The sequence below is a fragment of the Typha latifolia genome, chromosome 10 (assembly GCF_019914945.1).
Source record: "Typha latifolia isolate L0001 chromosome 10, TyphaL0001v2, whole genome shotgun sequence".
Lineage (NCBI taxonomy): Eukaryota > Viridiplantae > Streptophyta > Magnoliopsida > Poales > Typhaceae > Typha > Typha latifolia.
The window spans coordinates 9,517,364-9,544,981 of record NC_133095.1 but is presented as its reverse complement, the minus strand read 5'-3'; the positions used below and the strand labels follow the sequence as shown (position 1 = coordinate 9,544,981).

General features: G+C 36.5%; 1 protein-coding gene across 5 annotated transcripts; it reads left to right on the top strand.

Moving 5' to 3' along the window:
- The first annotated feature begins 2,864 nt into the window (after positions 1-2,864).
- On the top strand, positions 2,865-26,636 carry LOC140796223 (glyoxysomal processing protease, glyoxysomal). Of its 5 annotated transcripts, none has more exons than XR_012110423.1 (15): positions 2,865-3,040; positions 3,119-3,165; positions 3,271-3,451; positions 3,534-3,584; positions 3,700-3,777; positions 5,097-5,219; positions 14,900-15,028; positions 15,206-15,309; positions 17,013-17,086; positions 17,171-17,265; positions 17,341-18,055; positions 18,159-18,360; positions 25,839-25,985; positions 26,062-26,150; positions 26,244-26,636. XR_012110423.1 is itself a non-coding variant. In XM_073149148.1 (14 exons), the coding sequence occupies exons 1-14, from the start codon at positions 2,960-2,962 to the stop codon at positions 26,474-26,476; spliced, it is 2,202 nt and encodes a 733-aa protein (XP_073005249.1). In that variant the 5' UTR covers positions 2,866-2,959; the 3' UTR covers positions 26,477-26,636. The 5 variants fall into 5 exon arrangements, 3 of the variants coding, with proteins under 3 accessions (XP_073005252.1, XP_073005251.1, XP_073005249.1); XR_012110422.1 differs by having other exon boundaries at positions 25,826-25,985; XM_073149148.1 differs by lacking the exon at positions 25,839-25,985 and having other exon boundaries at positions 2,866-3,040.
- Positions 26,637-27,618: the final 982 nt, after the last annotated feature.

Here is a 27,618-nt window from a genome sequence, read left to right as displayed (position 1 = left end):
TAAGATAGCTAATCTCTAGATCTACAGTTTTGATATTCATGAACTTCTCCAAATTTAGAATTTATCTCAGCGAAAACAAAGGGTTAATATGAGAAGATAAGCGACGAAATGAAGGGTTAATCCAAAAAGATAAGGAAGACTGGTTTAGTTGGTTTGTTAGGGTTTTTAACTTAGTTGTTTGGATCCCTAAGGTGAGCGTCTATAAATATGTGGAGGAAATCCTAATTGGAAAAAAAAAATGATCTTAGATAATTGAATTCGCCTTTATCTTCTTCTTTACTTGTCTCTAGCCATTGACGCCCTCTCCCACCTCCCTTCTTCCACCGCCCAAGTCTTTGGTCAGCCTCCTCCAGCTTCTAACCTCCCTCTTCTATAACAACTTCTCTCCCTTCACACCAACAACTAAACCTAGCATCTATTTAGCCATTAAAGGACTATCAATTTAGGATCTAATTGACCTTTGACCACTGTTTGGTCGATATCTTGAGATCTAACTGTCCAAACCATGTGATCTTGGATTCTCGGAAAGCTCTCTTCAAGAACAACATATCCAAAATTCAGGAGGACCCATCAGTTAAATTATTTACAAATCCCTTCGGAAGTTGCGAGCTTCATCGAGTCACGAACTGTTGCGGATCAGATTAGGCCGGTTCGTAACATTAATACTATAAATATACTATTATTACAAAAATGTCACTTATAATATAAGAAGAATAAGTTTGTTCTTTTTACATAAAGATATTCTAGATATATAATTAGAAAATAAAAATAAAAGGTTATATATATAATTATAAATAATATAAGTAGAGACGATTTATTTATAGTTTATTTTGTAATTCTTATTCTTGTTTAACTAATCATATGTAAAATAGTTATTATTCTAAAAAAATAAATATGTAAGGTCGGTATGCCATTTTATACAAAATAGTATACAATAATAAGATGCTAAAAATAATTATATAAAATATAAACATGAATATTAGATTATTATCAATATAAATATATGCATTAATCTAATAACAATTCATAACTTATAAATATACTAATTATACTTAGCTAATAATCATATTAGTGAGTATAAATTTTAAAAACTTAACTATCTAAATAACTAATTTGCTTTAACTAGAGAAAATAAAATACATAACTAAAAAGAATTGGAAAAGAGGGAAAATCGAAACTGAAGAAGAAGAAGAAGAAGAAGAAGAAGAAGAAGAAGAAGAAGAAGAAGAAGAAGAAGAAGAAGAGTGATACGACTCGGTCCATATTGGCTCCACTCACGATATTGAGTTCATTTGGATGAGCCTATTTATCTAGTTGATTTTTATTTAAATCTAGTTGATTTTTATTTAAACAAATAAAATGATTTTTGACGAGCCTTACGAACGCCTGCTTGCGTTCACAAAAACAGAGAATGCAAATTGTGCGTTCGAACGGAATCGGGCCGTACGAACGCGATCGTTCGAACGTTTGCACACGTTCGCAACGACAAAGAATTATAATTCCGTATTCAAACGCGATCGGGCGCGTTCGAATGCACCGCAACAAAAATTATTGGGTTGTTAGGATTTTTTAACTTAGTTGATGAGTCCCTAGAGTGAGCCTCTATAAATATGTGAAGAAAACCCTAATTGGAATTTATTTGATAATTAAAAACGATATTGTGCCTTTACCTCTTTCTCTACTTGCTCTAGCCATTGGCGCCTTCTTCACCTCCTTTCCACCACCCAAGTCCTTAGTCGGCTTTCTCTAACTCCTAACCCCCCTTTTTTACAACAACTTTTTTCCCTTCACACCAAGGAATTAATCTCACACCTATCTAACCATTAAAGGATTATCAAGCTAGGGTTTATCTGACCTTCAGCCACTGTTTGGTCGATATTTCAAGATCTAGCCACTCCTTCTTTCTACCACCTAAGTCCTTAGTCGGCTTCCTCTAACTCCTAACCCCCCTCTTCTACAACAACTTTTTTCCCTTCACACCAAGGAATTAACCTCGCACCTATCTAGCCATTGGAAGATTATTAAGCTAGGGTTTATCTGACCTTCAGCCACTGTTTGGTCGATATTTCAAGATCTAACTATCCAAACCATACAATCTTAGATTTCTTGGAAAGCTCTTTTCAAGAGCGACAATAAATCTAAAATTCAGGAAGATCCAACAGTTAGATTATCTGCAGCTTCCTTCGAAAGTCAAGTTCTCAATCTAGTCTAGAACCTTTTCGGATTAGATCAAACCGGTTTGTAACAAAGAGAAAGGGGGTAGAAAAAGAGAATAGGAAGGAGAAGAAAAGAGGAGGTAATAGAGACGGTGGGGAGGGGATTGGCTGTTGGTCGTCAACTAGTGGCCAACCTCTCGCCGACGGCTCAGTTTCGGCGAATCGAAGCCAAAGAGAGGGAGAGATAAAGCAAAAGACAAAAAAAAAAAATAAGAAGAAAGAAGAGTGGAGGGGGCTCACCTCTACGGTAGCCGTGATGATGGCGGTGATAGGCCAACTTATGCTGTACTCTTCATATATATTTACCAAGTCTATGGGCTTTTGACTATTTTGAGGCTGCATTACTATATTTTATACTACTAATGTACTTCAAAACTTATAAATGCCTAACTAGGTATGTTTTGCCACGGTAGTTAAAATTGCTAATTAGGACAACTACTTATATAAAATAAAAAATAGCTAAAAAATTGCTAATTTCTATGGAGAATTTTTTTGTTTTATAAAAGTCACTTTCTAATACAATGATTTTAAATATAAATCACTGAAAAAAGAACTACACAAATTTCTCATCCAATACGTTAAACAAAAAGAAAAAAGAACTGAGGGTAATTTGGATTAAAGATCGGCCCACACCGAATCTCCATTCAGGTCTCCTCGATTTGCGGTTCAGAACCCCACCCTTTCTTCCGTTTGCCTGCGTCTCGTCCACTTTCCTACTTTTCTACTCGTATCTTGTTCCCCGAATGGGAGAGGAGAAGATGGAGTTGCCGGAGATTGCCCGAGTCGCCCGTAATTTCTCGGCCATGGTCCGGATTCAAGGCCCTGTGAGTTTCCAAATGCCACCTCTCCTCATCTCTCGTCTCTCCTGTGTTGACTCTTTCTCGTTTCGTCTATCCTTCTAGGATCCGAAGGGGCTCAAGATGCGGAGACATGCTTTCCACCTCCATCAGTTACATCCCAACTCGATCCATCTCCAAAATTTGATTTTGATGCCTTTTTCCCTCTTACTTGCGTGACTTTTTTGATGGGTGAGACGTTGGTTTCACGAATTCAGGTCGGGGATCACAACGCTTTCTGCTTCGGGGATTCTTCTGACGGCCGGGGCGATGTGTGATCCTCCTCTGATTCTTGATCACGTCTGCCGGATTCATGGCTGCTCAGGCGCTGTCGTCGTCACGAGCGCGTCAATCGTGGAGCCTTTCTTGGTTGCAGAGCATCGGAACAATCCCAATGATGTTGGCACTTTTCAATAATCCTTTTCACTTGTTTGATTCTTCATCACTGTTGTTATTGCAATGGAATCTTTTCCTTTTTCAGGAATTTTCCCCTCAACTTATTCCAAATGCTTGCGTTGATGTTCTTGTAGACGTAAGTGCAACAATTTCTAATAGTTATTAGGTAGATTATTTGTGCATTTCTTTTTTGTTCGGATAAAAGGTTTGGATTTTGTGCGGTGAATTTTACAAGTAACTCTGTTTTGCAGGGTCAGGGTGACAGGGCAGAGAATGGGAGTGATGAACCCAGTAATTCTCGCTGGCTTCCATCCCAACTGTTGGCCTTGGTAATAGTTTTATTTATCCTATCACTACTCGGGTTGGATCTTGCCCCTACTAGTTTTTTAGTTAAAGAGGACCAACGCAGTTCAGTTTTCAAATGCCAGTTTCCTTATACATTCATTATTCTCCATTGGAGTATTTATATTCTGTAAATTCAGATGCGCACATTGTTTCAAGGATCAATGCATAATAAACAGCTGAGGTTGATCTATATGCATAGAGTTCGTGGGTTGTATATTTCACTAGAAAATTTTTAATCTTTGTAACATCTTAAAAATGTTTTGATGAACTTCTCAATGGCTGATTTTCTCTTTGTTGTATTGCATTACATGGTCGTATGCATTCTAATGAACTAAATTCCATATTGAGATTGTCTATGGAGGTTGATGCAACCATTTGTGGTGATTCATGGAAATTTCTTTGCTCATTGGAGCTCGCAATGTTTCCCACTTGCCCATAGCCCTTATGTTAGATAATTTCTCCAATTTGATCTGTGCTGCAGTCATTTTGTATCAGAATCAAGTATATATAGTTTTGTGGTGGTTGATTATTACCTTGATCTCACATAATGCATGTTTTCTATAACTTTTGTCAAGTTTCTAAAGATGTTTATTATTTTAGAGATCTCCCTTTATGTTATTAGTGAAAAATTCAAAACTCATCTCCTTACATTGATCTAACTAAACCAATAAAGAAATAAGCTAGAATGTGCCTCCTGCCCTCCACATAATGAAAGCCAAATTTAGTCTTCTTACACGAACAGCCTTTGCTCCCATATTTTCCTTTTTGTACCCTCTTTCCATTACATCATCCTCTAAGTTTAGTTATAAGACATTTGTACAAGAGTTTGTTTTAGCTCGAGAATTCTTGTTTATGTTCAAGCATTCTAAGTGGTTATGTTAGACAGTTAGTCAAAACTTTTGCAAGTTTACATCATGTATACCATTACCATTAGATATCTCTACACATGTGCGCATGTCATTTTTTACTGAAAATTTAGTCTATAAGTTCTTGTCCTCACTCCTAAGTTATGTCTTGAGTGAGAGAAGGCTGCTATTTACATGTCCTTAACCAATCTTTTGCTTGAGACATATCTTCGAAACTTCTAATGTTTGACTACATCCTTGAAAAAAATATTGCTGCAATTTCACTTTATATGGTTGGTCATCAACTTTAAATAAGTAAAGATTCTGTAATATGCTGATAGTCTAGTTGATGTTGTGATACCTTCCTCTACTATTTATTTGTTCTTAAAGATAAATATCGTCCTTTGCATATCGTCGTATGGTTCCTTGATGCTTTAATATTCTTTCTATTGCATTAGGTTGATGTGCCCACAGCTTCTGCTGCTCTTTTATCTGTGATGGGGGATCATAGTGGTTTACTTGATTTGCCATGGGATGTAGGCTGGTCATCCCCCCGCTTGAACATTAGCCCGCTTTCTAAGGTGGTTGGTACTTCTATTGAAATTTTAATTTGTCGTCTTTCTCTTATTCAAGTATTGTTATTTTGTTTTCCTAAATATCAGTCACATAGACTCACTTGAATGTGCTTATCTAGGTTTTTATGTAGAAAGACAGTCATCACTATATTTGATACAGAAAAGGCAGTACTTAATTGATTAGAAAAGCAAGACATAAGACATAGTGCAGAGGAGATTGGAACAATTTCATGTTGAATATATAGTACCAAAAATCAGCTATGGAAATTGGAGAGCAGAATTAGAAGTAAGATCTTTCAGACTGATTAGTGGACCAAAATCATTGAGTTGTTTTTGATGGATATCCAAACTAGGATGATATGTTTTGAGTTTGACCTGACAGAATTCTATCAAGTAATACCATAGCAGTTTAATGGTGAAAAATAAAAGAAATCACAAACCCTAGTCCCTTGTCTAGACTTGAGAGGAAAGGAAAAAGAGAAGAAAATACTTTATTGGTTTTTAAACTCAAGGAAAGCAGTCTATAAATGGTTTCCCAATTAACTTTATCACTTAAGGAAAAACTAAGCAAAACAAGTCCTAATGCAACACGAACATATAAAATTACATTATTAATTAACTTCAGCTGCATCAGTTACTTGAATGCCAAGGAAGACCGTCCGAATGTCCGAGGCGAACGAGACGAGCTTTGAATGGCTGGCCAGGCGTTTGAATGCCCGATCCAAGTGTCGCTTATTCCTATCACTGCCCTCCTCTTGAAGACAAACCCTATCCTTGAGGTTTAGATGTAGAAACTGTAGTTCTAGCTCCTCACTTCAATTGCAATCCTTCCCATCTCTTGGCTGCACTCCATGGCAATCGAACCGCCTGACCAAGATCTGTTGGCGGTTCGGAGTTGTCTCCATTGTCTCCGTTGTCATCATCATCAAGAATGCCTCCGCTTTGTTGTGACTCATCATCCATTACATCGAGTCCCCTTTTTCTATTTGAAGAATCCTTTATATTCCCCTTGGAATCGGTACTTCTTTCTTGCCGTCGCAAACTCCATTATTGAACTTCTATAGTCAAAGGTGACCATTCCCAAACTTTGCAACCACTACACTCCTAATTTGCAACCACTACACTCCCAAGACAATATCAGTCTTGTAATCTCAAGGGATACATATCAACAAAGAAGCGATAGTCATGTAGTCTAATATCTGCGTTACGACAAATCTCCTTGCACTCCAACCTATTTAGCCAGCCATCAATACAAAAAACTAGGTAACAGGCTCTGTCTTATCTCGAAGCTTTCGAATGATCAATTTGCCCACAAAATTATGAGTGCTTCCATTATCAATCAATATTGACACTGGCCAACCTTCCAAATATTCTACAATCTGCAGAATCCTTGATGTGGTTCTACGTCTTTTAGAGTGGTTTCCGTCGTCTCCAAATCCACTATGTCTCAAAGTCTGATTTGGTTACGAGGACAAACAATTGATGTCCCTTTTGTTGGAGTCTGTGAATGAACTTCTCGTCAAAGTCAAAATGTGATCTATTCTCTTGTCACTTCCAATTTTTTTCATAAGTTAAATGTTGAAAATCATTACTTAGCGGAGCTACGAGCTATGTTGTGCCTGCTAGCTTAGCCCTGTTGCATCGGCCTAGAGTTTCTACTATCTGTGATTAGCGTTGAGATCGGCCTTGCGGTTGGCATGGTTAGAAACCCCTACTTGCTCTGCATCTACCTCCCCCTCTCTCTCACCTATCAATCCTCATACATCCATGTCAAGTTTATGGAGCTATATTTGGGGCTTATAGGATTTCACCTCCAACTATATTTCCTCTTGGTGCCCTCCAAAGGCAATCCAACAAAGCTGACTTAAGTCATCTGTAGACTCTTGAGGTTAGTTTTTCGAAGTCGTTTTATTATTCTCTGATGGTTCCTGTTTATTGTAATTTATCTAAGACTTTATCAAAATCATATTCAGAAGACCCGAATCTTGATATTAACTCCCAAATAAACTCCGACGATCTGTTAATGTGTTCATTTTTTAACCATTAAAATAATTGTAAAGCCCAATGTTTAAATGGCATTGGGGTGGCACATTAGTTGCCTTGCAGAGTTGGTTTGCGGCCTGCTAAAGGTGGGTAGGCCGCAATTGTGCTCTTGGCGGACCATCTATCGCCTGGTGGTCCACTTAGGCATTGTAGTGAGTCAGGCTAACGAGTTGGATAATTGATGCAGGTGAACAACTAACCACTTAAGAAAAACCCAATCTCTCATCTCACAATTGATCTGAGCCCTAAGCCCTTAACCCAATCTCTCCTCTTTCTCTCTCTTGAGCAGCAGTGGCAAGTGGCAGTGGCAGCTAATTGTAAGTCTTCACTCTCTTCTCTCTTCTTCTCTTCTTCCCTTTCATTATCGGTGGCGGCAAGCGATAGTTGGCCTTCTCTTTCTTTTTCTCTTCTTCTCTTTAACTCTCAGCTCTTTTGTTTCCTTGCCGTAGTAGTATAAGTTCCTTTCTTTAATTTCCTGCTATAGTAGGATGGCAAGCATGCTTCCCTGCTTCAAATTAGTTTTCTTTTTTCTATCTTAAAAATTTTGCTGATTAGTTTGCTAATTACTGTTAATCTACTCTGCAGTATGCTAGAGGAATTAATTAAAATTAATTTATATATGCTCTATTAGTATATTATATATAATTATTTTTTATATTTTATATATATTAAATATGCTAAATCTCCTTGGCTCTCACCTTCTGCCTAGGTGATAGGAGATGGGATCATCGTCCATTACCCACAACCGCCTTTCAATACATTTGCAAAGCCTTATCTTGTAGGTGGAATGTGAGTAGCCTAAACTTATTACTTATCAAACTCAAGGAAAATCACCAATAAATATTCTCCCAATTAACCAAATCACTTAGGGCAAGAAAACAAACCAAAACAAGTCCTAAAATAATGAGCATTCAAATGCTCGGCCTAAATGCCGCTCATTCCTTTCATAAGATGATTGAAAGATTGATGAAGCTTTAATATTTCTTGTTTTTCATCAATGAGATACTAGGAAATAATTGAATAACAGTTGGCTTCTTCATAGCTAGGTGGTGCTCTTGCCACCTTTGCTGTATGAAAGAGGAAATATACAGAATCAGGGAAATTACGTTCTAATGATTTAGGTTTGGCTAAAGAAAATTGTAATACCACTAGCTTTGACATAGTGAGACAAGCGAACCCATACTACATTCTAAACAGTTCAAAATTTAAAATTATGAATCAATTGTTTATTACTTATCTTGGATCCTTCTTTTAGACAAGTCTTAGAAAATTGAATATGTGAAAAGATCATACCTTATTAGGTAAGGGGGGAAAACAACCTATTAGCTTTAACTTAAAGGTAGATGTCATTTGCAATTACAATAGTTATACTTCAACAATTTCTCAATTTGGTTTTGTTGTATTTAAGATCTATGATTTTGCTAAAAGCAAGTTTTTAATTCTTGGAATGATTTAATTTTAGAGCTACTGTTGAGCTTGATACATTACCAAAAAATGTGGTAAAATTCAGTGGATATTTTGATGACTTCTTGCACTATTGTAGAATTAATGTAACATCTGTCACCAAATACATATGTCCTTCGCGTGGGTGGTACCCACGTGATTTCTATGTGAATTATTGGTCAACATTTCAACACAATAGACAGGAGAAAAACTTATATTTTCACAAATAATACAGATAAAAAGAAGTCCATAACATCATAGACTATAACAAGCTCTAAAATACATATCCAAAAATAAATGCAATTGCCTACGCAGGGGCTACAAGCCATCTAGCTCAATTTTACAATAATGAAACAAATCACGATGACTTGTAAAACAATTCTTCACTAGCTTCTCCACAAACTTGGGTTCATTTATTAATCTAAAAAAAACTTTCACCAAAAGGTGGTGAATAACTGAATATAAAGCCTAGCAAATATCCACTTCTACAGTCTAAAAGTAGTGTAAATAAAAATGTAATAATAGGTAAATATGAATATGTACATCTTGATAAAAATAAATGCATCAATACCACATATTCACCATGCTTATTTAATGTGCACATGCATTAGCAATCTATAATAGGACATGTCTCAATCTAAACTATCGTGCCATCAACTCGAGCTCACACCAAGGATATGCATTATACAGCAGGACGTGCACTATTTTAGACTATCAAGTCTTTTACTTAGACTTATGCGAAGTCATGTTTGTAGGCCACATCAACACATAGACCCAACCATATAAACACCCTAAAGGGAGGATAGACTCTAGCAGTAGAATTGCTTGCCTATCACCTAACAAATAGCATAACTGATTGTTCGTCACCCCAAACTAAGAACCTCAGTCATAAGCCCATATCATGAGTGAGTATCGCATATCAATAATATTATTCAAGCCCTAGGTCTACTTCATCCTACCCTTCTCTCTCACTTAAATACTCTAGAGGGTATGACTTTCGTCGATCGACAGTAAATCATTTATTTTTTGACAAAACGACTGCCTGATCGTCTGTTGATCAACGACTGAGACTTTGAATCATAGGCCCTAATATATAAATATAATAAATATCTCACATCCCTAACTTTGACCAGAAAGGTGTCAAGTACTGTTGAGATGAAGAAGTCATTCCCTTCATACTAGTGCACGTGTGTTAGTGGTATAATATTATACTGCACAAACAAGCGGAATAATCATCATTATCATTTAATAGGTACTATCATACATAATTATGCCAATAAATATGTATCGAAATCATGATATATATAATCTTACTGAACAATAAGGAAATATATGTACGTACATGATATGAATGTAATGGTGCTATAAGGTAAGACATTATATTCTCTATGCTACTTTTAGATTATAGAAGTTTTATTTGCCTAACGTCACTTTTCAGATAATTGTCTGTAACTGTGTCACGTGATCATTCTCGCATGGTACGAAGTCCACCTCGATAATGAAGTAATAGAAACATAAGCACCCCGTTTCTAACATTGATTAATTTAATAATTCTACTAACGTCTGCTACAAGCTTGGGTAAGTTCATCTAAGAAATCCTTGCATTTAATTAATAGGTAGAGCTAGTATAGCTCTATCTTGACGCATCATTAAAAGTAATGAAAATAATTTACCTCAAATTATCGCTTCACTAATTATTATCGATTTAAAGTAAAACACATAGGCATCAATTAATTAATCCGCTTTGTTAAATAAGATAACCTACTTAATACAATTTCCCCATAGTAATCTGTATTAATTTTTCGATAGGAGTATTTAATATAGATACACCCAGATCACCGACTCATTTGCTAAAATTAATTTAACAAATATTATAATCAACCAAGTTAAACTCTAATTGTAGCTAATTTTTCATTATGAGCAATTAGTAATAGTACTCTCAGGCCACAATTTAATTCATTAAAATTAATTTATAATAATTAATATAGCTAATAAAGCTATCCTCTAAAATGATTAATATTTAAGGATCAAGTTTGACAATTAACTAAACAAAATATTATAAACTAAAAGAGATTTAAAGAGCAAACAAAAAAGCAATGGCCTAGGCTGCAGCCAACCCAAAGACCACAAACTTGAGCCACTAAGCTTGGGCCCAAAGCCCTAAATCAACTAATCCTACCACTTGGGCTAGGCCACTGTCTAACTCACCAGACTATGGGCTGGGCTGCACCTAACTCAAACCCAACATGGGCTGGGTTGACAATAACCTAACTCACCAACAAACTTTGGCTGGGCTACCCACAACCCAATCCGTCACTTAGGTTGGGCTATACCCAACCCAAGCTCGAGCTAGGGTGGGTAACACCTAGCCCAACCCAACCCAAATACTCTCCACCCCCTTCCTTACATCGAGAGAAAAATAGAAGGGAAGGATGGTTGCCGGCGGTCACCATCAGTCAGGGCCCCCCACCGACGGAGGAAGGTACCCATGAACCACGGTGCCAACCAAGCTGGTGGGGAAGCCAACGACCACTCCCAGATAGGAAAAACCCAATCGGCGGGGAAGCCAACGACCACCCCACCAGCACCCTCTTGGCAAGCGAAAGCTAGCCGAGGCAAAGTCCCACTCCTAGAGGAGGTCGATGGTGAGAACCACTCTCGCTAAGGCTGACGACTAGGGCGAGGGATTGCCTAGCGGCTCAAGCCATGAGGGCATCGAAGGATGACATCATAAGCTTTGCCTCACGAAGAGGTATGTTTCCAATCGGTCGGGGAAGGACAATGCTGGTGGGGATGGTCAGCAAACAGCTCGGAAATTGACGAGGCGAGGCTACCACGTGTAGCTTCCATTGAGGCATGGGATGGTCCACAAACAACACCATCAGCATGGGGATGGTGAGGGGAAGATAACGGGGCTGTAGCGAGGCACGAGGCCATCAGTTAGCCAATTTGTCAACAAAACTGAGAGAAGGGGGAGAAGCTGAGGAAATGCAAATTAATTAACAAATTTCAAATCAAATTTATCTAACGAATGGGGGAGCTCCGATGCTTCGATCCATAGGGTCGGCCTCCACCAGCGACTCTCCGGTGAGGCTGGAAGAAAAAGGGGAAAACGAGTTGCTGTGGGTTCTCTAGGAAGGAAAAGGAAGAAAAAAGAAAAAAGAAAAAGAGAGAATGAAGAAAAGAGGGAGGGAGGGAGAGAGGAAAGGGGTCCACGTGCACGCCTAAACTACAACAAACGTGTGGGTCACGTGCGCGCCAATTTTTTTCTTTTTCAGGATGTTATAATTAAGTAGATTAAGTGGATAATTTATAGACGGATTTACATATATCAGTAGCATGCACCAGGTTGGAAAAGACTTTTAGGGTCCACTGGAAAATGGAGAGTTTCATCAAGTCATGAAATGCTCCTGACATTTGTTTTCATGATTACTCTATCCTTAAATCTCCTGAAATTATTGATTAGGCAGTTACGTTCTTGCTGAAATATTTATTAACAAAGTTTCAGCTGATTTCTTGATTGAAATCTGGAAGAAATGGAGAAGACCTGAAAAGTTCTAGGATGAGAATTCAGGGATGAGAATTACCAAGTGGGAAAAGGAGCTGAGTATCCGTCTACTTAATTACAATACAATTTTGCTACCTTGCTTCCATCAGATTGTAAGGATGTAGCAATCAATAATTATGAAAGAAATTTCTAGTTCTCAAGATGATATCCTTTTCATTGAAGATTAGGAGGATGTCTAGATTGTATATTCTTTCTTGAGTCATCTTTGGAACTCTTATGCAATCAACTTAGGGGAATAAATAAGTTGTCAATCACATTGAGTCTTAACAGAACTATGTTAATGAAAGATGTAACACAATTCAATAGAATGAAATTAAATGACTCAGGATGAAAGAAGAATACTTTTATTTAACAAAAATATGAACTTAGAACAGAATACTATTAATAAACAACTAGGAATTAGCCAGTAGTTTAAAGGATAGAACCATAAAAGTGTAGCCTTTGGACTAAGGATCAAGAAAGCTATTTTTCAACTGTAGGTAATTTGGACCGCAGTGCTGTTCTGAAAATAGGTTTCTAAAAGAGAGCTTCAAGTTTAATATTCACAATTTCACATACAGAGAAGTGTAGTATGTAGGGGACCATGAAAACTTGGCCTTTATCTTTACCCTGAGCATGATTCAGTATATTGTACAACTCCAGCAGCAGTCCTAATGTGACAGCACAACAGTAATCAGCAGTGAAATCCAACAGATGCTGATGGCAGCAGCAATTCATTGGAGAAAGGAGATAGGCATCAGCAGTTCTAGTGTCACACTGCTGTAGCACAACAGCAATAGAATGGGAAGACTTGCAGAAGTAGTGAGGTAGGAAGAGGGAGAAAATAGGTGAGAAAGAGAAGGTAAAAAGGAAAGAAAGAAGGCAGGAACAGTTGGTCTTCTAGATAAAGAATGAGTAGGCAGTGGGTATCTGCAGAAGCATAAAATAGGAGGAATAGGGGTTTCAGTAAAATTGTCAACTCAGTGATCCATTCACATGCCCCTTTTATAGTTAAATTAAGTCAATGATTCATTCACATGCCCCTTTTCTATAGTTAAATTTTGTTCTGGCTTGGCCTAAATTAGAATAGGATTGTGTTAGAACATAGAAGTGAATAGGACTCTTGTACATTTGCAACAGGCTATATCCTCCCAAATAAGACTGTTCTTAAGTTTCTTCTTATTTCTCCTATCAGTTTCTAAAACACTTCTTTCCTACCATTGTAGTCTTTTTGCTTTATTTCTAACCTTCTGAGATTTTTCTTACATATCAAAGTTTGTTTTAACCTTAAATGTTTGCAGGTATCCTTTTCTGTTTAACCCTTTTGATATGAATTAGATTTTCATTTACTTCTGATTTCGGATGTAATTGTCAGTTTGTTAGGATTAATTGACTTATAAATTAAAAGAGTCATAGTTTACTTATATATTAGATTATGAAAGATATGAATAAGGTCAATTTGTGATGTAATCTCCTCATCTCTACATGTAAAGATGATGGGAATTCCGAAAAAAAAGAGAAAAAGTTGGAAAATAATATATTTGTGGAGGATTTCACGTTTATCCATTTTCCCCTTCTCTTCCCTCTTCTCCTCCTCTCTCATCTTTTTGTAGTGGATCCCATGCTTTCTTTATCCTCTACAATCTAGGAGGGTTTGATCTTCCTTCCACCATATCTTGGTGGGTTATCATCTATTTTTTTTATCTATCTAGTCATGTTAGTATGAAAGGGTACTTGTAGACATAAAGAAATTCTCAGATACCCTATCTTTTCTCCTTAAGGGTGGAACTATGCAACGATGGCCGTGCCAACCTGGCATGTCCAACTGCCACGGCCGTCATTGCTTAAAATAATGTGGCTTGTCCTTACTTCCTCTACATATCCATGTTTTTTTTAACAAAATAGAAGAATGTATACTCTCGGATACTTCTAGGCTTCTAGTCTTCTAGGATACTTTCGGAGTTTAAAGACAAGTCTAATTTTGCAGTTTCTATTAGGTCAAGAGCATTCTATTTGTGACAAATATGAACCTAGATGTTGTTCTATTGTGCACGATCAATGAATTTGAAGTGAATCAGTATTATGATTTTATGCCAGAAATGTATAATCAACTAATGATTTATAGACCAATGTTCTTTGCTTTTTTGCTCCCAATATAAGTTTTGACAATTTGTTAAAAAATAATTAGCTTTTATGATGAATAGATTAAAGATGTGCTTAAGTATATATCTTCACATATAATAATAATAACCATAATCCAATATAATACAACTGTATAAGCATAGACTAATATATTTTTTGCTTGTATATTGATATATATATATATTCATGCACACACGCACGCTTCTTTTTTTAGATCTGCCATGTTTGCATATCTCTACTGAATCATAATCATATCCTGTATCCATATTCATTTTTCATAGTTCTGTAGTTCCTTATTTGTTAAGAAAGTAGAACTGCTATAGTCCTATCTCAAAAACTAATTGGTATACTTCTGCATTAAAATGTCGTCGCCCCCTTGTTATATTCGGTAGTTTCATGGTAGGGTGGAGAAATATGTATATTAGGAAGAACGTTGCTTGCTTTCTGCTGAGTTCTAATTAGCTTCTTTATAAAGAAGCATCTATTTCTCATCATAACTTTTTTTTTTCAGGTGGAAAATGATAGTTCTTTGCTGGAATCTCATAGGAATAATGTAGCTGATATCTCATTCAACTCAGCATTTATAGCCAGGTCTGCCACAAGAATTGCGATTCTTGGAATTTCGACTATTGAACGTGAGGTTTGAATCTTCTCTCTTATATTTTGGTAATTTTCCCTAAATATAGCTGCTTTTTAATACTATTAGTCTAGGCAAGTCTTCCAGAACAAGATCTTTTGCAATTGGACAAGTATTTATTGGTTTCAGTTTACTTAGTTGTGCCCTCATTATCATGATATTGTCATAATGGTTCTTCAGAGTGCGCTGCATATTGATGCATCACAGCCTCAACAGAGAGGGGATCTTCTTCTTGTGATGGGTTCACCATTTGGTATCCTATCACCACTCCATTTTTTAAACAGGTAATTGTTGCAGTCCGGTAGCCTGCATTTCTTGGATTTCCATTGTACTGATGTCTTCCTAAGTCACCAGTCCTACAATGTCTGCATCCTACTGAAGTTCATAGTGTCAACTCTTCGAATTTCTAGCTAAGGGATCTTTTTTCTCATTGAGTAGGTCTTAACTTGGTATATGAATAAACACTAATACTACAGTGCGTCAGAATTGATGAATATAAAATAACTAAACTGTAAATTATTTTGGTTGTATCACTGGAAGTGCATATTTGACAATGGATTACTGTTCAGAACAAAGTATGGTTATTTTAGATTGAAAATGTTGTATGATATCATTTGTACTGTCTTATGCCATTGATCATTTCCTTAATCCTTGCAGTATCCAAAGTACCGTATGCTTAGATAAGTAAGTAAGAATAGTTTCAGAACAGTAGTGCTGAGATTTAGTCCTTAAACTTTGTTGATAAGACAGTTAAACTGAGCTACTTCTAAAACATTACTCAGGTTCATATCTGCTTAACATGACTCAAGCTATTCGGATATTTTGAAAAGCTGGAAATACTATGTATATTTGAACCGACGATTGTCTTAGAGTTGGCACACATTGTGCCAACCACCAAAGCTGCATGGCATCCTCTGGTGCAGTTGAAGGCAGGAAAAGGAGAAAAAATAGAGCTAAGAATATCTTTGTAGAGCCCAATAATGTCATTACTGAAAACTGTAATCCCTTCCTCAGAAGTATCAAAATAGTCTAAACCTATTCATGTCCGCATGTACATTGAGTTGGTTACCTAGAGAAGAACCCGATATGTAATGATGATGCATCTAGTAGAATTTTATCATATATTTATTCTGTATGTACATGTATAGATATTTTGTTCCCTTTGAATTAAGAGGTAGAAATACCAAATACCCAAGCTACATATAGACCATAATTTTCTAATATATCTTCACTTAAATGACTCAACAGAGGAACAATGAATTGTGATAGGTGTATAACTTAAGCAGTTGGTTTAGCTGAAAATCAATTAAACACTTCAACCTTATTGTAGAAACATCCTCCTTTTCTCATTTTTCAGGTCTATTTGCAGAAATCCACCTGCAGATTGTAAATGATGAATAATCTTGGTATATTCTGTCTTTTCTTTGACTAAAATTGCATATACTCAGTTTCCTACCTTCAAAGTGGACAACCCAAAGGACATTTTTAACAGAAAGCAAATTCTTAGTCAATGTTCTTAGAATATTCCTTATGAAGGTATTGGAGCTGTATTTCTTTGCAGAACTAAATTATTAATGAGGGGTAATCTGAAAAATATTTAATGAGGAGTTTTTCACAAAAACGATGAAATGTAAGTGGTGATATGAAGCACCTCTCCTTTAAAGTGGAAAATATTCTTTAGTGAGGCAGCACACAACTTGGAGAGGAAAACTAGTGAGAGAATAGGGGAAACTATGATGTGCCCTCACGGCATTGGAGGAAACATAATTTTTTTTTTCCTAATAGTATAACTGATTTGTTCTCATATATCTGTTCAGCAGTCATCTGGTGACAAATTGATGCTATTTAAAATTTTTGATCTCAAAATAATTTTACAAAATGATTCTTTTGAGTGCAGAAAGTATGCGTGCATATATATATTTTTTAAGTGGGCAGTCCTGCGTCAAAGATTTCTCAGATTAGTTATGTAGTTCTCTTGTTCAATTAGCGTATCTGTAGGTGCTGTGGCAAATTGCTGTCATCAAAACTCATTGCTGATGGCTGATATCCGTTGCCTTCCTGGTACAAGAAATATTTCCTTTATTTCTCTGTTCTCATTGGTATCATCACTAGATTTCCATTCTGAATTGTTAATTGATTATTTAGGAATGGAAGGTGGTCCTGTTTTTGATAGACATGCTTTTCTTGTGGGCATGCTAACCTGTCCATTAAGGCAGAAAGGTAGCGATGCGGAAATTCAGGTAATTATAATTATGATAATATATCTTGACTTTTCTTTTGTCTCTAGTACATCATACACAATTTGACATTTGCAGCTTGTGATTACGTGGGATGCAATTGCAAACTTATTGCGACCAAAGGAAAATCAAAATGCACAGGAACAGATAATTGACACAAACCTAGATAATCGTCAGATGCAATTGTTATCTAGCTATAGTAGTTGTAAGAGGTCTGTCTTGCATTCATCCGAAGTTCCTCATTTTGGTTGTCTGTTACCTTCATGGAAAAAAGCTACCTCTTCGATCGCTCTTGTTACAGTAGGTGATGGGGCTTGGGCTTCAGGGGTTGTACTCAACCACTATGGTCTTGTTCTCACAAACGCCCATGTGTTTGAACCATGGAGATTTGGAAGAACTTCACTGGATCTAACAAACAAGACCAGCAAACCTGCTGTTCAACATAATTGGACTTCTCCAAAGATAGATCAAAGTTCTGGTAAAGAGGATAGCCAGTTCTTTCCATCTCAGTTGGAAGGTTCCATTTCTTCTGATGCTAGTGTGTATCAGGCGTCACTATCAAATTTAAGTTACAAAAGCTATAAGAGAATATCAGTTCGCCTCGAGTGTATGGGTAACCAAATTTGGTGTGATGCTAGTGTGCTTTATGTGTCTAAGGGACCACTTGATGTTGCTTTGCTGCAACTGGAAACTATCCCAAGTCAACTGTCCGCCATCAATCCTGAGTTTGTGTGCCCATCTTTAGGAGTACCTATCCATGTTATTGGACATGGTCTTCTTGGGCCTCAATCAGGTTAGCTCGTTTCAGTAAAGTCAAATGTTTGTGTATCCTGTATTTCCCTTTCTTATGCATCTATTTATGTGCCTAATGGTGGAACATACGGCCCTTGCTGCAGGCCAATGCTCATCCATCTCTTCTGGGGTTGTATCAAATATTGTTAGGATACCAGGGTCTGTCCATGTTGATAGAACTAGAAGAATGAAGAGTCAGAATGGAACTGTGCCAGTGATGCTGCAAACAACAGCTGCTGTCCATCCAGGAGCCAGTGGTGGTGCTGTTATCAATTCAGATGGCCTTATGGTAGGCCTTGTGACAAGGTATTTTGGCCTTTTGACTTTTAATTGGAACCACATTTACATAGTCACATAGGTCATAGATTTGATGTGGGATAAAACATGGTAGTCCTATACATAGTCAGATATGTCATAGATTTGATGTGGGTTAAAACATGGGAGTTATATACATAGTCAGATATGTCAGCGATTTGATGTAGGATAAAACATGGGAGTCCTACGCGACCGTGAACCTATCAAGTAGAGGAAATTAGCAGTCAAATAAAATTTGTATCCCCTATTTGGTTCTTACTAGGGCTCTTTAAGAGATTCAACTATCACTGTTAACTTGTCATGGTAATTTCAAGATGAACACTACCTACTACAAGATTGACAGCTTAGATCTATTCCTTTTATTCCATAAAGCCCTATGACATATGATTACAATGTACACAAGAAGTCTAAGTCTTAAGTAACATCATAACTCATTTCATAAATCATGGCTCTAATATATGTTGATCATAGTAGTTTGGATGAAGGATTAAATTTCTGTTGAAATACATTTGTGACCCTTCACAAACCTTGTTCTTTGATGAGAAAGGAGAGGTTCGAAGCGGAGTGAATGTTGAGGCATAGATGAAGTGGAAATAGACTTGATCAAACAGCCTAGCCCGCCCGTGCCCGGCCTGACTCGGCCTAGTTTGGACTGGGCTAAGCTCGGGCCAGACCCGGTTTAAGCCCGGCCCGGCTTAATGATACATCATGCTGGAGTCTTTTCTTATTGTATTATTTGTTTATTTTTCAAAAAAATAAAGTTTCTGTAGGTCGCGTTCGCGCATTTGAACGCCCTTGTGAATGCCTGCATCAGTTCGCATCGACAGAGAACGCAAAATGTGTGTTCGAATGCGGTCGGCCGCGTTCGAACGTCTACGTGTGAACACTTGCATCAGTTCACTTCGATAGAGAACGCATTTGGTGCGTTTGAAAGTGATCGGCGAGAGTCTACTATTTTTAAGATTAACAATTGTCATTTTGGCTTGTTTGGTTAGCCTCTTAAAGGTGTGGATGACAATTAAAATCACTATGATGAATGAATCTTAATTTTTATCTTCTTTTATCCTTTCTCTTATCTCTCTATCCTAAGCTCCCTCCTCCTTCTTCACCAACCAGCCACTTCTACCGTTGGCAAGGTCTCATCTATCTTCTAATCTCCTTCGTCTATTGAGTCATCCCTCCTCCTTAGGATCTCGTCCACTTCTCCTTTTTATCCTTATCTCTTAAACTATATCAACCATCCATCCTCATCTCTATTATCATCCATAACCCTATCATCAGCTCCACTCGTCACCACTACCGTTACCCCCACTCTTGTGTATTTTTGTCTTAGTTGCAGTCTTAATTTGCGAAGGGCGTAAATACCAAAAGCGTAGATCAGAAAGTTACGAATCGACCACCCTTGATTTCGTAATTTTATGACTAGAAAAATATCTAGTAAATATTTTTCCTTGGTTGCGTGGATTGCTTTCCTGTAACCGATTCATATATTGAAGAGGACGTTCCGTACCTTTCACCCGAGCTCGAACTACCCATGGGCGACATGAGCCAGCTCTTTGTTCGCCCGACCCAACACAGAAGCCCGCCCGTTTGGCCCGCAATTAGGCCCGCTCGTTCTGCTACAGTAACTTGCATGTTCTTCTACATAAAGAACCAACGAAAATTTTGGTACTGTACCATTTTACTTTTTTTTAAGCGCACCTTTAAAAAATTTTACTTTATTATTATTATTTTTTTAAATGGAGGAACATAAATATTTTTTTTAAAAATAAGCTAACAGTAAAAAATTTCTAAAAATAGCTAAAATGTGGGTTGGGCCAAGTGATTGGTAGGTCGAGCTAGCCCAGCCCAATCGGCTAGCCCGATCTCTCATGGGCCGACGGGCGGTAATGGGCTAGACTATTCTAGCCTGGCTCGAGTGAATGATGGGTCGGCCGTGAACAAATACTTAAGCCCAGTTGGCTCGAAAAGCTCGGCCCGGCCTGGCCTGGCGTGCCCGATGATCATATCTAAGTGGAAGATGAAGCATAAAATAAATACTAGGAGGGCTAGAGTTATCACAAAATGGAGGGAAGAAGAATGAAAGTTCAGTAGAGTCTATGATGCAGGACGGATTTAGGGAAAAAGATGGATTTAAGAAAAACTATCCAAGATAAGAAAAGATTTAGAATTCAGATAGAAAAGCAGCAAATAAATCAAAAATAACAAAAAGAATTAAAGAGAAAACAAACAAATTGTTAGATTTGAAATCTGACTGAGAGAAAAGTTTGTACAAACTGCTACAGTAGTAGATGGTAAGATTGCTGTAGTCAACGTTGGCCGTGCTAATGACACATATCTATAATAAAAATTTTAGAATATTTAGTGATATTTTTGGGTCTTCGGCATGTCATTTTTTAGTTTTTGGTTTAAATATATGTATTAAAACCTATATTATAGTACTTTATCTTTAGTTTATTTTTATAAATGACCTATTTTATTAAAGATAAAATAATAATTAAATATAAATGCTATTCAACGCATAATATGATTAGATACTTTCATTAAAACTAATATTAATGATTAAATACTCCATAATATAATTGAATACATAATAATATATAACACGTAATATTAATTAGTAATAATTCAATAATTAAAACCAATATCTAGTTGAACGTAGAATGATGAGAAAGATTTAAGATTTCATTTGCCAGCACAAGAATAACATGAGAACGCTGCATTAAATACTGTCGATATTTTTTAAAACTTATTCACTAATAGTATTGCTCATTGTAATGTCTTACATAATCTTCATACAAATAGAAATTTTATAATTTTTTTATGATGTAATATAAATATTGAACATACACAAGAACGACCGGTACTGTCATAGGCACAGGGGCACACCATAAACATATCCAGATTGTGAATTTGGAGTATAATAAAGGTGTTGTGACTTTGGTAGTTGTGATTGATATGATAGTAATGATGATGAACTCATCTTGTGGGCGGATCTCTCTTTTGGCTATAATTATGTTGAGCTTAAGATGGTCCCTTCCTTTTCTTTGTCTTTGATAAATTCGGCTTTGTGGTTATCTAGGTCTGACCTCGTGGTCTTGATTTTGGGTTGCATGGGTAAAGTTTTTCTTCTCTGTAAAAATAATACCTCTCTGAAAAGGTTGTGTAGTAGGGATATATGTCTCACCTCCATCATTACTATCACTAGACTAAATCTCATCATTGTCATCATCGTCGTCGTCATCGTCTTTTTCTCTGAGAAGGTTGTGTAGTTGGAGTCGGAGTTGTCAATTTTATCCAAGCTTTCTAAATAATCAATTGATCGGTTGATTTGATAAAGATTGATGGAAATAGAAAAAATTTGAGAAAAATGAAAAGGCTCCACATGGCACAATGACTGGCACACGGCTGTGCTGGACCAGCATGTGTCTATGTCGGCTTGACGTAGTACGCACCTGTGTAGTGCCACTACTAGGAAGGCCATCCATACAGCACCCAGCCTCATAAAATATTATTTCTTTCCCTAGTTTTCTATAGTGAAAGAAAATAGAAACAACAATGTAGGCTTTGAAATCTAGGTTTAGAGGCCAAAGATGATAGCATTGAAGTTATTTTGCAAAAAAAAAGAGGCTGTAGTAACAAACCAGCAGAAAGAAAGAAGAAAAAGAAGAAAAAAAGAAGAAAAAGAAGAAAGAGAAGAAATGGATAGTTTAGAATAAAGGGATAACTACTGGATTCAATTCTGGCTTGTTGGAATCACATTGAAGATTTGACATCACGCCAATCAACAATTATGCGAACAAAGAAGAAGAAAGCAACTCATTTACTTCTTTGAAACAAAAGCATAGCCATTATTACAAAAGACATCCATCCAATTTTTTAACAAGTGGTTAAGAAATCTTGGACAACCTCAACAAAGACAGCCAAAGACCAACTATCAACTCTTTAATTTGAATATGTATTGGCCTTTATGCTCCTACATTTAGTTGGCCTGCTGCATAGTAACTGGTCTTCCTCTAATTTGGAATCCTCTATCATTGCAGTAATCCAATTGAAAAGTCAGCAAGTAACGATGTATTCCTACAAATTGACACCTCGATGCTATCAAAACTGTCATGCATAGGTAGTCAATTTTGTTTTTAGTTGAAGGTATCATAAATGTTGTCTTTCTCTTCAGTTTTGTAGGAAGCTTGAAGATCACCAGACAATTATTTGTCCTCGACCTTGTCTTCAATATGCATCAAGTACTGAACAAGAACAATGTTAACTATAGGTCTCTTTTCCAACCTCACATCATCATCCTTTTAGTCAATTGAAACTTAGTTATGGAACAATTCTTCTCACCAGTTCCAACTTCTATGGTTTCAGTTGGTTTGTCCTCTGATGATGAATCAAATGTATGATTTTTGATCATAGTAGGCTCAATTGGAGCAAATTTTGCCAATGCACTCTTCACTTCTTTGTAAACTTAATCATGTTAATAATATCCATAGTAGTTAGATAAATCTTCTCTGAATTGCTCTTCTAGCAATTTTTTATCTGAACTGTTGAGTTAATGTAATTATCCTTTCTTGTTGAGCTTCCCAATGAAATACATTGTCCTTAGCAAAAGATTTCTTCATTGAAGGATCTTCAGTCCTCTTTTTGCCTTGAGCTGACATGTGCCTAAATTTAATTTGAATATAAACTTGTTGAGTGCAATATTGTTTTGACTGACAAGACTTTCACTCTGTACATCCCATATTTCTCCCTGATCTTGTGCATCATCACACCCCATGGATTGGTCGATCTCATTGTTGATAAAAAAGTCTGAATTCCTCATTCGTCCAGCATCTTGTTGCTATGCCGAATGATTTCATTCTTATGAATTGTGTTCAACTTTCATTACTCTTTTAACTTTGAAAGACAACTTTTCTGTATCTCTGAGCTATTCAATGATTTCATCTAGCTTTAGGACAACATAGCTCTGATACCAAACTTTTGTAGGACTGATTTAGGAAAAGAGATGGATTTGAGTTAAAATATCCAAGATATGAAAAGATATAGATTTCAAATAGAAAAGAATCAAATAAACTGAGAACAAGAAAAATAATCTGAGAGAAAAAATACTACTAGTTCTGAAATCTGATTAAAAGAAAAAGTTTGTATCAACTGTTGCAATATTTGATGGTACCGTTGCTAGAGTCACCGAAACCAAAAAGCATATATATTTTTTGATAATTTTATGTGGTGAAAGGGAAATTAGAGACAACATTAGGCTTTGAGATCTAGGTTTAGAGGCCAAAGATGATCCAAAAAATGGCTCTGGTAAACAAACCAGCAAAGAGAGAAGAAAGAGAAGTAAAGAGAAGTAAGGGATGACTAATGGTGCTTGTCAAAATCACATGGAAGGGTTGACATAACACCAATTGATGCTTCACCAAACAAAGAAGAAGAAGAAGAAAGCATCTTTCCTTTATTTCTTTATAGCAAAATTATAGTCATCAATGAAAGGTTGGATCCTTAGACAAACTCAATAAAGACACCACCAACTTGCAATTATTTAATTTGAAATATATGTCAGCCTTTATGCTCCTGCATGGCTGCATCAATCTGGGTCTGATCAAACTCAAACCTGACTCCAATTGAACTAGTCTTCTTCTTCCTCATGATAAATCCAGCTGTGATGGCTATTGTGAGCTCACAACTCTCATGTGAATAGTAACCATGAGTTGGTTAGTCCAATGAGTATTATTAGGGTGTGTATCTCTATATAAAGGGTTGAACTAGTGGTGTCTAGGTATGTAAGGATAGCTATTGAGAATAGATCAAAAGAAAGACCTGAAGCCAAAAGTTTGAATCTTTCTTGTCTCCTTTTGTTTATTTCTTTCTCTTTGATCTCTTCTTCCTCTTCCTAGTTGTATCTGTATCTATGTATTTCTGTTGTAGTTTTCTTTCGTATTGTTTGTTCATCATGTATATATTTTATACACTAAAATACCTTTCCTACCCTATTTCACAAGTAGGATAGCAAAGAATATTTTTTTTATCTAAACCCAAGATTCCTTTGCTCTTACGTGTTGTACCCCCACCCTACATCCTCCTTTGAGAAAAAAATCTCAACTCCGCCATTACTTACATCTATCCTTGCATTGTAGGGCAACCCCCATGTTGTCCTATATCTATATTATACATTTGAAATATGTATAAACATATAATGACGTGCATATGTAAACACACACAACTGATTCTTTTATATATTTTCCTTTTTAAGGGATGAAAGGACAACAAAATAGTCTTTACCTTTTTATCTTCTTTCTTTCCTCACAAGGGCAATAATGTTAGTTCACTCAAATAAAGTAGAGTTAACTATATTTTACCACTTTGTGCTTTAGCATACAACCACTTTTTTCTTCCTATACTATTTATGTATCACTTAATTCCTTATATTTATGATTAAAGTGACTCTTTTAGAGTTCGTATCCAAATTAACTGTCAATGACTGACAAAAATGGTTGGTCAACTGTATTTCTACCCTTTCTTAACTTTTATGAGCTAAAATACTCTTCTATCATCCAAGGAATAAGTTGGAATGCACCTCTAATCAAGAAAAGGATGTTGTTTAATGTGAATTTATGCCAAATACAAAGAGATAAAATATTTTTAATCCACTAAAGTAACTTACCCCATGTTATCATTACACCAACTTATCACAACCTATCACGCTCCTTCAGGATGAAATCCCATCTGATCTGTGGATAACTACCCCTGTCAGTTTTTCCTTGTGTCACCAAATGTCCCTAAAAATATTAAAATGCTTCTATTGTATACTTGCAACACATACTTGAATCTTTCGAATGTTTTCATAGAATAGAATAGTTGTCCAGGAAGGTTGGAGTGATAGAGAGAGATCAGCAAGTTCCATGAGCAAGAGTGGCATGTATAAATAAAAGAATGGTCTGAATTTTTGAGGTGGTTCGGACATGTTCAAAGGTGACCGCATATTGCACCAACATGGTGGCTATTTCAATTGAAAAAGAAGGTCCGTTGAGAGGAAGAAGAAGATGAAAATTGTTAGAGCTGAATGGAAGAACTGATCCATATAGTTGACCTAAATAATTGACACTAATGGCTTTTTTCTTAAAGGCGATTCTTGAAGCTTGTTATCTGAAACAAAAAAGAATATATGGTCCTTTCTCAAAAAAAAAAGAAAAGAATAATCTACTGTTATTGGATGCTCACTTGTCAGTAAGATAAGACTTTGTTGGCATCTTTCCCTTACTTGTATCCTGGTCTCTGTTCAGCAGATATCAACTGATTCATTTGTCCCCACGAATGATCTTGATTAGTTAATAATGATCAAATATTCTGATAGCTTATGTGCCCATAGTCTAATCATAGATTAGACATAGGAGTTATTCTTTCCTTTCCTGATACAAATGTAAAGACATCTGGGCCCACTCTCCCAAAATAACAGGCTACTTCAACAGACTGATGTAAGCACACGGCTGCAAACCATTTAAAGTACTTCCACAACCAACGCACTCCCCAGCGCTAGACGACCCCATGATCTCCCGCCGTGGACTTACGACTCACTACTGCACTGCAGTGGTGGGCGTTAATGAGCACATATTCTGGTTTGCAATTATCGCTACAATAATATTACAGCACTGTTACATTATTTTGGAGCTTAATTCTTTTCATTGTTTCTAGCAATGCTAGGCATGGTGGTGGGAGAACCATACCATACTTGAACTTCAGCATTCCTTGTGCAGCTTTGGAACCCATTTTCTCATTTGCAGGTGCCTTCAATGTTCCTTGAGGTCTCATCAATATTGTTAAGTTGCTGCATATCCTTTGAACATTTTTGTCTAATCGATTTTCTTCCTTTTCAGACAAAAGGGACCCTTCCATATTACAGGCTTTAGACAAACCAAATGCTATCCTTACATCTATCTGGGCACTCGCACCCTCAGCGTCTCCATCACCGAGGACTCCATTCGACAAGAATAATAGAGAAAGGAAAGGATCTCGTTTTTCAAAGTTCATCAGTGGAAAACATCTGGAACAGGATCCTCATATGGATCTAGACAATATCAGTAAAGAGAAAATTCATAGTAAGATATGATTTGAGAAAGCAAAGATGTTTCTAATTTAATAAAATCAAACGCTCCACATGCATTTTACACCAATATCCTCAACCATCTTTGGTGGATCATCTCAATCTTGAGTTATGATGTGCCATTTCAACCTGATTTTCTCTAGCAAATACAATTGTTTCTTCTAAACATCTGCTTTGATGTGGATTGTTGCTTGAGTATGCTATACTATTAAATATGGCACTACCACTGCTTAAAGTGAAAGAGTCTGTAGGTCTAATGCCAATTCTCTGAATGCTGTTAGCAAATTTTTGGATGAAAAGTCCCAAGAAGAGATGCTTGTTTTGACCTATAATATTGAGAAATTAATTAACATGATTCATGTGAATCAAGTCACCACAATGAAGGAGCTCCAAGATTTGCTGCATATGTGAAAAAAAGGCCTCCCTGACTGAATCATATCACAACCTTTTAGTCTCAAATTTCCCTTTAACATTAAGACAGATCTTTATATGATTTCTGTTCATTACTTTTCTCCTCATGCTTTTTTAAGTAGTGGTTGAATGCCACTGAGATTGTTCACTATCCTACTAGATCCGGATTAAATGTAAAGCATTTCACATCTAGTCTCTTTTAAATAGCCTTTTGCATTGGATTTACATTCTATTCAAGATTATACTCTTTAACAAAGAGTGCAGGCCTAAGAAACTTTTAATCTGAAATAAATTTTGCATCTGTCTTCCAATTGGAAGTTCTTTGCCCTCCGTACAGCTTCTTCATTTTGTAACGGAAAATTCGTGAATAAAATCGCATTTAATTGAGTTGTACAAATTAGATTTAGTCTGACCGTGTCTTGGAAGGTTGGAATGTGTGAAGATTTCAAATCAATTGATATAGAATTGAATTTAGAGAATAATGTTTTAGGACAGGAGTTGGGGGTGTCCATACGGACGAAACACATCACTTAAGAAAATTTCAAGTAGAGTTCAGATTGGATAAGTGGCATTTGGATGGTGTGTAAGGCAATAAAGGAAAATCTAGATACAGAAATGGTATTAGAGATTCCTCTGGTGGCTTGTTAGCACGAAATTAAGATGTTGTTCATAGGGAGCCCAGAGTCATAGGTTGACTAATGATTAGAAGAACTCTAGGAATTCTACTCTCATTTCAG

Excerpts from the sequence above, each read along its gene's own strand:
- LOC140796223 (XM_073149148.1), top strand. The coding sequence starts at position 2,960 with ATGGGAGAGGAGAAGATGGAGTTGCCGGAGATTGCCCGAGTCGCCCGT. Across the intron at positions 15,310-17,012 it reads CCACTCCATTTTTTAAACAG|CGTATCTGTAGGTGCTGTGG; the intron begins GTAATTGTTGCA and ends TTGTTCAATTAG. Across the intron at positions 17,087-17,170 it reads TGATATCCGTTGCCTTCCTG|GAATGGAAGGTGGTCCTGTT; the intron begins GTACAAGAAATA and ends TTGATTATTTAG.